Genomic DNA, 10355 nt, shown 5'->3' with positions numbered 1-10355 from the left:
GTTTTAGTAGCGTGTTTAATTTGGCTCGACGCTGCATTTTATTGGGCTTCCTATTATTTAAGAATGACAGTCACACACCTACTGTAGCTTCTTTCCAGTGCTGATTCTATTCTTCATTGTTCTAGCACTCACTGGTTTTATTATGCAAAGGTACTTTGACATTGATGTGAGAGGTGGGTTCAGGGTTTGGTAATAAATAGATTAACCCATTGTCTGACTATTTAAATGTTATTGGATTTAAACCATATCTCATATTTTTCTATTCTGTTTCATTCAGATGTTTTGGCATACTAGTGATCATAGTGGTCTGAACCACAGTGAATGAAAGTACTGTTGTAAGAAATTGTACTTCATGTGCATAGTTTTAGAAATAGAGCAAGGGAGGTGAGGTAGCAAGCCAGTGGACATGGAAACTGTCGAGGAGGAATGTCTTACTGATAAATGTCTGAACTGCAACCTCAGTCATCATGACCCAGTCCAGAAATACCATACAATTATATCTAGTGATCTGTACACAGTAATGGGAAGAACAGGTTTTACTGTATTTTGCAGTGGCTTTTTGGTGTCTTTATATGTCAGTTAGCTGCAAAGTGCATTTTTCTTGAACAAGTAGACCTTGCAGTTCTCTCTCTTACATTTCTACTTTGTTTTTTTGTTGTTGTTGTTTTTTTTGGGGGGGGCGGTGTTTTTCTTTTCAACTTATCAGCTAGTATCCTGTAACTCGTTTCACTGTTTCTATTTAACCTTTGTTTATATGGGGACGTTTTGCTACACAAGCATTCTGTCGGGTCAGCAGGACGGCCTAATGTTTAAAGAGGCATCCTGTCAAGCACCATGTCACAACCATCCATATTTTCTCTATGGGGATCAATAAAGTATCACATTATTTTTCAGTGATTTTCCTGTAGTAGTTGTTGAGAGAGAGATCATTGACCTGCTACTCATAAACCTGCTTGTCTAGTTTTGAGGCTACTGCTGCCCCTATTTAATTTGCATTTATTGTTTTCACTCAACACTGCCAGTCTTAACTGTATACCTCGATGCAAACATAAAGTGGGAAACTACACAGGCTATTTCAAAAAGCCAGTGCAGGATGGCTTTCTCCTGAATTCATCATCCAAATCCTAAAGACAATCCTATGCAGTAGTTAGTCTAAAGACTTACAGAGTAGTCTTAGCGGAAGACATGATTGAAAAAAGGAAGCTGAAAGCAGAAAGAATTACACGAGTTGTTATAGCAAGCCAGTTTGCTTAAAATGTGTTAAAACAACTATATGTTAATTTTTCAATGTGTGGTTTGGATGTGCTCGAGCTACTAAACAAAACGTTTCCTTGGTTTTAGCATGTAGGCTATATGCAGCTACTACCATAATGAAAGAATACTATATTTGTATAATATTCCTATGGGACTTGAAGTATGTCTGTGGTAGTCAGTCAGTGACTTTATCGCAGCCTACTTGTGGTCTTTTTTTTTCGTTTTGCATTGATAGTTTTCATTCGCTGGGAATTACAGTAAAGTAATTATTTCTACGGTAGTTAAAATGTAATAGTGAAGTAGTTAGTTCGCCCAATCACTGCCTCGATGGGACCAACTGTCTTGCAGGGATGGAAACTTAAAAATCACATTCCAGTTTTCACCGTTGCATAATACAAGAGGCGTGTCCTGTCTGTTTTTTGTCTATGATCCTGTCCAGTGAATGAAGGGGCGTAACGTTATATCGTTTATACTTAGACCAGGGGTTGAAAGCTTGAACCATTCCGCTGCCAACAACTTCCACGGTAAAGTAGCTTACATTTTCTCACTTCCGCTAATCTAACATTAACTGTGTCTACTCTACTATGCAAACTCAGTTTACCGTTATCGGTATGCTGCTGCTTTTCTTTGTGCTAGCTTAGCTTTATGGCTGCAGACATGCGTGTATAACACAACAGTTGAGCGTGCTCTGACCACGCAGTGTTATAAATCACTGCAGTCGTTTGGTTATTGATTATAACTGTGTTCTTGCAGGTACTTTCCATACGAAAATGGCCCAGTCGCTCGTTGACAAGATGCCCGGTGCCTCGACGGGAACTGTGGTTGTCACGGATCCCCTGAACTACTGGGGCGGCAGTCGAGTCAAACCCAGGGATGAGAAAAACGCCGAGCCCGTGTTTGAACCTGCAACTGGTAACTACAGCAGAGTGTAGTCTGATGCAGAAGTTAATGCTTCTCAACATCCTCTTTGATATTTAGATTTGAAAAATGTAATAGCCCCTGTCCAAATGTTTGTAGGTCAGTGGCACTTACTGTCCAGAGTCATATGAGGCCAGGTTGTTATGTAACCCAATCCCTCTTTTTTTTCTCCTTTTTTTTGTGGGTGTAGTAATAATTTAAAGAGGTAAATCTCAGTTCAGAAAAATACTGAAAACAAACTAATTCTGTTTGTCTGCAGCAATTGTTAAACTGCTACTGTTAATGTACTGTAGATTGAGGTAGTTTAGTCTGTCAGCTGTTTTCATACTAGTGAAACGCTGTGTCACCAGCATGCATGTTTCCTGTGTCTCTGCAGGCCGTGTCTTGTGTCAGATGGTGCCCTGTGGGGCTGAGGAGGTGGATCAGGCCATAAAGAGTGCCCACGCCGCCTACCTAAAATGGAGCAAGATGGCAGGCATGGAGAGGGCTCGGGTGATGCTGGAGGCCGCCCGCATCATCAGGGTAAGACGACGGTCGGACTGACAATGTCATCCAGCTTGGAAGGCGGGGGGGGTTTGTTCCTGTTATTGAGAAAGGAGTGTGTCATTCCCACTCAGATCGCAAGATAGTCGCCAGGCAGATTTCACAGTGTTGCGCAACTAAATTAGATGTGCACTCTTGCCAGTGTGCACTATCAGTTGTTCATTAAATACACAAATGTGTTGCCTCACTGCTGGCCCATATTTGCACAGAATAAAACTTTATTGGTTGTGTCCTTCTGTAAACCCTCTTTGATGTCACGTGGGCAAGGACTTGAACCTGACTTGCACCCAATTTAGGACACTATGTGATTGCATTATCTTACAGCTATACAAATGTAATACCACTAACTACCACAGTGCATTATTTTTTGAATAGATACAGTTTTGCCACCTTTCTGCTTTACATCTATTTTCATCTTTTCGTGCATTCTCCAATGTAAACAGGAGCGAAGGGACAACATTGCCAAGCTGGAAGTGATCAACAATGGCAAGTCCATTACTGAGGCACAGGTGGACATTGATATTGCCTGGCAGTGCATCGAATACTATGCCGGCTTGGCTTCTACGCTTTCAGGTGGGCGCACTGACATCTTTTTTTGGGTCAAAAACGTATAATCATCTTTTTTCTAAATGTTTGTGTCAGATATTCTATGCTTGGTTCCCTGTTCACATTAAAGTTGTAAAGTGTCTAACTCAGTGGCACATTGTTGTATAGCTGGGTTGTCCTGTCATTTTCTGCAGGCCAGCATATCCAGCTTCCTGGGGGAGCGTTTGCCTACACAAGAAGGGAGCCCCTTGGTGTGTGTGTGGGAATCGGTGCCTGGAACTACCCCTTCCAGATCGCATCATGGAAGTCTGCCCCTGCCCTGGCATGTGGTGAGTGTGTGACAGCCATGTGTGTATTATGCATCATCCTGTTTGATATGTTTATTTCTGCCTATTTCTCCCAAGAACATGTGTCTCTTGTGGTCTTTTAAATCCTAAACAGCTGTGTTGAATTCCTGTCACCGTTAGGTAATGCCATGGTATTTAAGCCCTCTCCAATGACGCCTGTGACTGCTGTCATACTGGCTGAGATCTACAAAGAGGCAGGTGCGCCCGATGGGCTCTTCAATGTGGTTCAAGGCGGAGCAGAGACTGGCACCTTGCTCTGCCACCACCCCATGGTAGCCAAAGTCTCCTTCACTGGTAGCGTTCCAACCGGCAAAAAGGTACGCAGACCAAAAAAGGGTTATGATTTCTAACATAACGTTGTCACGCTACAACTGAAAAGATTGAGAAACTCACTGCACATTAACAAAACCAAGGGTGTCTTGTTAGCTATATATATTGCTCTGAGAAAGAATCAGATAGCCACCTCTGCGATCACTTTTTCCACCATCAGCTGAAAACATGATCCACGAACCTCAATGAAATTACCCTTTTATATTGGCAACAAACTGCTCTCCTTGATAATACAGTGTGTCCTCCTTGCACTCAGATCATGGAAATGTCTGCAAAGGGAGTGAAGCCTGTGACTCTGGAGCTGGGGGGGAAATCTCCCCTCATCATCTTCAAGGACTGTGAGCTGGAGAATGCAGTGAAGGGAGCGCTCATGGCAAACTTCCTCACACAGGGAGAGGTGAGGCAATAGGGTTTTTGTCTATTGTATCATTTACGCAAGACCGTGCCTCCCTTTTCACATGGAAACTATTGGCTAATAATCATGAATATCATAGTGCACTGTGTCAAAGCTTGACCCGATCAAAGACCTTTTCTTGTCATTCGTGACCAGTTAAATCTTGTCTCAATTGGACAGGTTTGCTGCAATGGGACCCGAGTGTATGTGCAAAGAGAGATCATGCCGCAGTTCCTGCAGGAGGTGGTCAAGAGGACCAAGGCCATCGCAGTTGGTGACCCTCTGCTGGAGGGCACCCGTATGGGAGCGCTGATCAGCAAGCCACACCTTGAAAAAGTGCTGGGATTTGTCAGTCAGGCCAAGAAGGAGGTGCGTGAATAATCTTTGTAGCATTAGATTAGATGAATCTTTAATGTTCCCCGTGTGGAAATTGCTTAATCATGGAGTGGCATTTAGCAGGGAATTCAACATGCACATAACCCAGCTGCTGTAGCACCTCAGTGCTTTTCCAAACTGTATCCTGTTACCATCATACCTGACCTCAAAGCAATTATATCAAGTTCAGCTGTTTGCTTTAGTTATCCTTATTTTAGTTCTCATAGTTATTTGACTGATATCTCTATTTTCTCAGGGAGCAAAAGTGCTTTGTGGAGGGGATCCGTTCACCCCCAGTGATGCCAAACTGAAAGGGGGCTACTTCATGTCACCTTGCGTACTTGGTGTGTCTTTTGGAATATTTTCAATAATATGTTTAATTTATTCTTTTGAAACACACATTTGTCTGCCCAACTACTGACATCAAATAGTTTGAAAATAGTTAGTTTTTGTTCCATCTGCATATTTTTTGTTGTAGTACACACCATACTGTATGTTACACACAATAATTTCTCCCAACAGATAACTGCCGAGATGACATGACATGTGTGAAGGAGGAGATTTTTGGCCCTGTTATGTCTGTTATGCCTTTCGACACAGAAGAAGAGGTTCTCCAGAGGGCCAACAATACTACCTTTGGATTGGCCTCTGGAGTCTTCACCAGGTCAGCATAAAAAGTGCATACTTGAGTTTGTCATAACTCTGCGGTCTGATGCAACAACTGATACACAGCACTGACCTTCTGCACTCGAAGATAAGAAAGTTATTGAACCTCATTGGATGCAGTCCAGGCTTTCCACAAAGCAACCATTAAAGTCTGGCAATTACACGCTTGAATTCATTGCTCAAGAATAGAGCATGGTGTGAGTCTTTGTGGCTGGAGGACAGATGAAGCAACCTGACCATTTAGCCTTTTAGGAGTGTGTTGCATACATACTCTTGACTCTTTTCCTGTTGTGCACTAAATCCATATAGACACTAGTCTCAGATTCCCTGTTGCCTTTCCTCTCGCCCTGTAGGGATATATCACGAGCCCATCGTGTGGCTGGGAACCTGGAGGCAGGGACCTGCTTCATAAACAACTACAACATCAGTCCTGTGGAGGTGCCATTTGGAGGATACAAGATGTCAGGTGGGATGTTATAATGAACCTCAGTTAAAGGGGTCAAAATCACCAGTTAGGTCATTGTAGATGCAAAGTATGATTCATCCGTGTGTATGTTATGCGTAGAGTTCATAGTATCACATTGTATTGCAGTGAATGCAGTTAATTATCCCTCTTTACTGGATGTAAGTAGGACAAATCAGTAAAATGTCAAGTGCTCCTTTATGAAATCATCTCATGATGTCCATTGTGTTTTACCAGGCTTTGGCAGAGAGAACGGCCAAGTGACAATCGAGTACTACTCCCAGCTGAAGACTGTGGTTGTGGAGATGGGCGATGTTGACAGCCTCTTCTAAATGCTTCTCACCAAGTTTACACCACTGTGAACAAAACTCTCTACACCTCCCTTTTGGTCATGTGTTTAGAAACTATGCACCAAACGTGAAACACTCTTTTCTTTGCACGTTCTCATGAGAGCCACTCTGTATTTTTCCCTTCGAACACATTACCAGCATTACACCCGAGGACATAGAGAGATACCTGTATGAATAGAAACTGTAAGAGCTGAAGAACTGGACCATGATCACTAATCAGCTCATAACCCTTTAATAACCTACTTGAGTCTTCAAGTGAACATGCTTTAAGCCTTAGCATTTGCATATTAACATACTTAATAAATACAGGTCCTGGGCTCAAACACAGACTGATCCTATTTTTCAACTAAGAAGCGTGTGGTGGTGGGTGTGGTTGTGGAAGCAGAGAGTAGAAATGTTGTAATTTCTGTGTTATTAGAAAGTAATAATTGCCTGCCTAGGACACCCAAGCTTTTCTTAACCTCAACACAACCAGCTTCATATTTTGTATGTTTGAATGAAATGCCACTGCGTAACAGCTAACAATTTTTTAAACAAAATAAATTGCCTTGTGATACAAAGTCTTCTGTGCCTTTTTACTTATTATTGCTTCTGAATAAAGTTAACAGAAAGACCTAGGGAACAATAGCTTTAGTGTGTAGTTATTGTCACTTGTTTGGTGAAACCTGACACCCATTAAATTAGAGGATAAAGGACATAAGTATTACCACAGCATATCATGTTACAAATTAGAGCGAAGGAACCTCTCTGATAGTGGTAACAAGTACAGTGTGTGTCCACCAGAATCCTGTCTGGTTGTTATAATGTCTTCTTACTCCTCCAAGCTTTGTATGTCTAAGTGGTCAGTAGTGTCAGCAAAGGATCAATATGGTGGGATTTATATACACATATGTATATTGTTATAGAGTCCAGCCATTATTTTGGATGCATTCTCCAAGTCCTGGATGGATGAATGGATGGTCTATGTACGAGACACGGGCTTTTATTTTGAAAGGAGTGAACCGGAAACAGTTCTGCATTAAAAGAAGGCTAGTGTACGTGCCTAGGCACCTTATTCAAAGCCTGTAACGTTACCTCAATATATGTGTCTGTTTAAAGTCTTTACACAATGCAGGTGATCATTTCTCTTGAATGGCATGCAGCTAATTTCTTATTTAACGCATGGTTTTATAATAATTGGTGTTTTACGTTAGTTTGAGTTCAATACTAATCATTTGTTGTTACTGTTAGGTAGCTAATGTTAGCATTAGCGACATAATTGAGTTAGCTAATCAATGTTAAGTTAAGCTGACGTGAAGTTGGCCAACATGTTACTCCAACAAAGTGTGGATGTAATAGACTGGTTTGTGCAGTATGTAACATTAGTGAAATGTGTTTTTGGTTTTCAAACTGATCTTTCTTGTCTCTCACTCAGCAACGAGAGGAGAAGCAGCTGGAGGCGTCGGTTGAATCCCTGATTTCTCGCGTAGCACATCTCAAAAACGCTCTTCACAGTTTTATTTATAAGCTGGAAAATGAGTACGAGCGATTAACATGGTAAGTTTAGCATTGCTTATTTGTATGTTAGTGGTATTAATGTTTCATATGCCCCACTCATCTTAAGATGCTGCTCCTTCTGAGACGCTGTGATGTGTTTCTGTCACCCAGGCCGTCTGTTTTGGACAACTTTGCCCTGCTGTCCGGTCAGCTGAACACCATCAATAAACTGCTTAGGAATGAGAAGACACCGTCTTTTCGCAACCAGGTTATAATACCGCTGCTGCTGTCTCCAGACCGAGATGAGGATTTAGCAGTGAGTATCTATCCTCTGTAAGACTGTGACCTCTCTGCTGTTAAATGGCCCCTCTGGCCTGTCCATTCACCGGCTCTTCATATTCCCCATGTCCAGAAACTGACAGAGCAGCGTGTGCCTGTGTTCAGCCATGAGATTGTACCTGACCACCTGCGCACCAAGCCTGATCCAGAGGTGGAGGAGCAGGAGAAACAGCTGAGTGCAGAGGCTGCACGAATTGGCCCCGAGGTGGCACAGGTCAGTCTGTTACTGCTGTGCTAAATCATTGCATGGATTTAATGGATTGAGGCTGTCTTATTCATATGATAAACAGTTTGTCCTCTGTATTCATGAAGCAGTGGTGCGCCACCACTGTTAGAGAAAATGTGAAAGTAACATCAGCATTTTAATGTAATCTTACTGTCTTACTAAATCTTACTAAAATAAGTATAGTCTATAAGTATAGTTTTAGAAATTATTTTATTGTGATTAAAAACATTTTTAGCACTATAACCTCAACTTGAAACATAACCTAGATATGGGACAAAACTAGAATTATTATATTTTATTTTATGCACCACAGCTGCATAAAATTACAGAGGAAACACTGATAAAATATTAGGTGATTTTACATTATTTACAATTGTTCTTAATTAACATATTTCCAAGAATATACTTCATTAACTGTAATTTCACATTATTTGTAATTTGTCATGTATTGTTTGCAGCCTTATAGTATTTCATATAATTCAATCATCATTTGTGATATTTTTCCCAACAGAAACAGATCCAGACATTGAATAAGTTGTGTTCTAATCTGCTGGAGAAGCTAAACAATCCTCGTGATGACAGAGATGCAGAAAGTGCAGGTATGCCAGTCCATCTGGAGTTGTTTTATACATAGATGTATGATCAGTTTAATGAGAACATCTTTTCTTTCAGCAATGCGACAGAACAAAGCGTCCTTCAACCCCGCTGACACCAATGCACTGGTTGGAGCAGTTGCTTTTGGAAAGGGGCTTTCCAAATGTAGGCCTCCAGGACCAGTGGCCCCCGGACATCCAGGACAAGGGCCCATGATCAGTGGAGGACCGACGTTGCAGCAAGTCACCATTGGTGGTAGTTCAGGCCAACAAGCAGGTATGGGAGGACCTGTGGCTCCACAGCAGCAAGGGCAGCCAGGTAGGAGCCCTGGAGAGCTGCAGACAAAGCTTTTAAGTTCATCTGCACTGTGATAAAAGTATCACAGTGCAAAAAAAAAAAATATGATTACGAAAACAGAAAGAAAAGATCTAATTATTGTGTGCAGGTGAGATTAAAAAAAGCCTCAACAAAAAAAACATTAAAAAAATCTAACTGACAAACTCTTATGACTCAAAATTTAGATCAAAGACCAAAGGTGATTAAGCTTTTTTCTTTATTTTGCTGAACCTACCATTTGGAAGAGTTTGGCCAAAGTGAAACCTTAGTAATACTAGAGAACTCTGTGTTTCCCTCATCTCATGATACAATTTTGATTCTTGAGATCTCTACAAATCCAAATATAGGTTTCGAACATCAAATGTTCATTAGAGTAGAATCCTAAATATTAGCATGCTTACAGGTTTTTGTGCCAAATACAACTTCATTATAACTGGGCATATTGATGCCACTTTGAGCTTTGCAAACTTAAAACTTTTCTGCTGCGAATACACCATTTTTAATTGTCAATTTATTTGTGTTTACCCATATAATTGATATTTTTGTCACTCAATTTTTGTTTCTCAGGAAAAATGCCGAGCAGCATCAAGACAAACATCAAATCTGCCTCCGGTTCAATGCATCCGTACAACAGATGAGCTCCTGCCTCGTGGTGATTTCTTCAGCCTGTATTTGTTTTCTTTAAAGACCGACCTACAGCAATGTTCATATACGTCTCCTTTCTGTGTTATATTATTTTGATTGAATAGACCAACTTTTAGGTACATTCTCAGTTCTCTTTAAAGCTGTTTACATGACAGATGTGTTATAAAATGATCCCAAACTCTGCAATCTATAGAATTTCCTTTTTTTTTTTTTTTTACTACATCTGCGCTTCAGTGTTTGAGCCACTAGATGGCAGTACATCAACATTTATGGGACAATGAACAGCTTTTACTTGGAACTGTATTCTGACACTTCTTTTTTTAAAAATAAAAGATGCGTGAAATGGACTACTTGGATTTTTAATGAATACATTGTAAACACTATTTGAATGGTATTGAATAATAACTTTCCAAATGTTGAAGTGCGTGTTGTTTGTGTGTACTCAAGGTAATTAAGATTATGGACAAATTATGAAATTGCTGTCAGACCCAAATAAATAAGTACACTTTGTTACACTGTTAAGTGTAGCTCAAACACATAAGGTTCATTTGTC

General features: G+C 40.8%; 2 protein-coding genes across 3 annotated transcripts; both read left to right on the top strand.

Annotated features, from left to right (window-relative positions):
• The first annotated feature begins 1727 nt into the window (after positions 1–1727).
• aldh9a1a.1 (aldehyde dehydrogenase 9 family, member A1a, tandem duplicate 1) lies at positions 1728–6740 on the top strand. The gene is made up of 12 exons (XM_071904182.2): positions 1728–1778; positions 2008–2166; positions 2549–2694; positions 3159–3288; positions 3456–3590; positions 3729–3925; positions 4195–4335; positions 4513–4701; positions 4964–5051; positions 5230–5371; positions 5727–5839; positions 6074–6740. Exons 2-12 carry the CDS (start codon positions 2025–2027, stop codon positions 6166–6168), a joined length of 1518 nt encoding a protein of 505 aa, XP_071760283.1. The 5' UTR covers positions 1728–1778; positions 2008–2024; the 3' UTR covers positions 6169–6740.
• A 463-nt stretch (positions 6741–7203) lies between these two features.
• med8 (mediator complex subunit 8) lies at positions 7204–10149 on the top strand. 2 transcript variants are annotated; one of them, XM_071904201.2, is made up of 7 exons: positions 7204–7300; positions 7601–7722; positions 7834–7978; positions 8075–8215; positions 8739–8826; positions 8900–9097; positions 9725–10149. In XM_071904201.2, exons 1-7 carry the CDS (start codon positions 7295–7297, stop codon positions 9793–9795), a joined length of 771 nt encoding a protein of 256 aa, XP_071760302.1. In that variant the 5' UTR covers positions 7204–7294; the 3' UTR covers positions 9796–10149. The 2 variants fall into 2 exon arrangements, with proteins under 2 accessions (XP_071760302.1, XP_071760301.1); XM_071904200.2 differs by having other exon boundaries at positions 8900–9139.
• Positions 10150–10355: the final 206 nt, after the last annotated feature.

The sequence above is a fragment of the Centroberyx gerrardi genome, chromosome 9 (assembly GCF_048128805.1).
Source record: "Centroberyx gerrardi isolate f3 chromosome 9, fCenGer3.hap1.cur.20231027, whole genome shotgun sequence".
Lineage (NCBI taxonomy): Eukaryota > Metazoa > Chordata > Actinopteri > Beryciformes > Berycidae > Centroberyx > Centroberyx gerrardi.
This window is presented reverse-complemented; position numbering and strand designations above follow the sequence as displayed.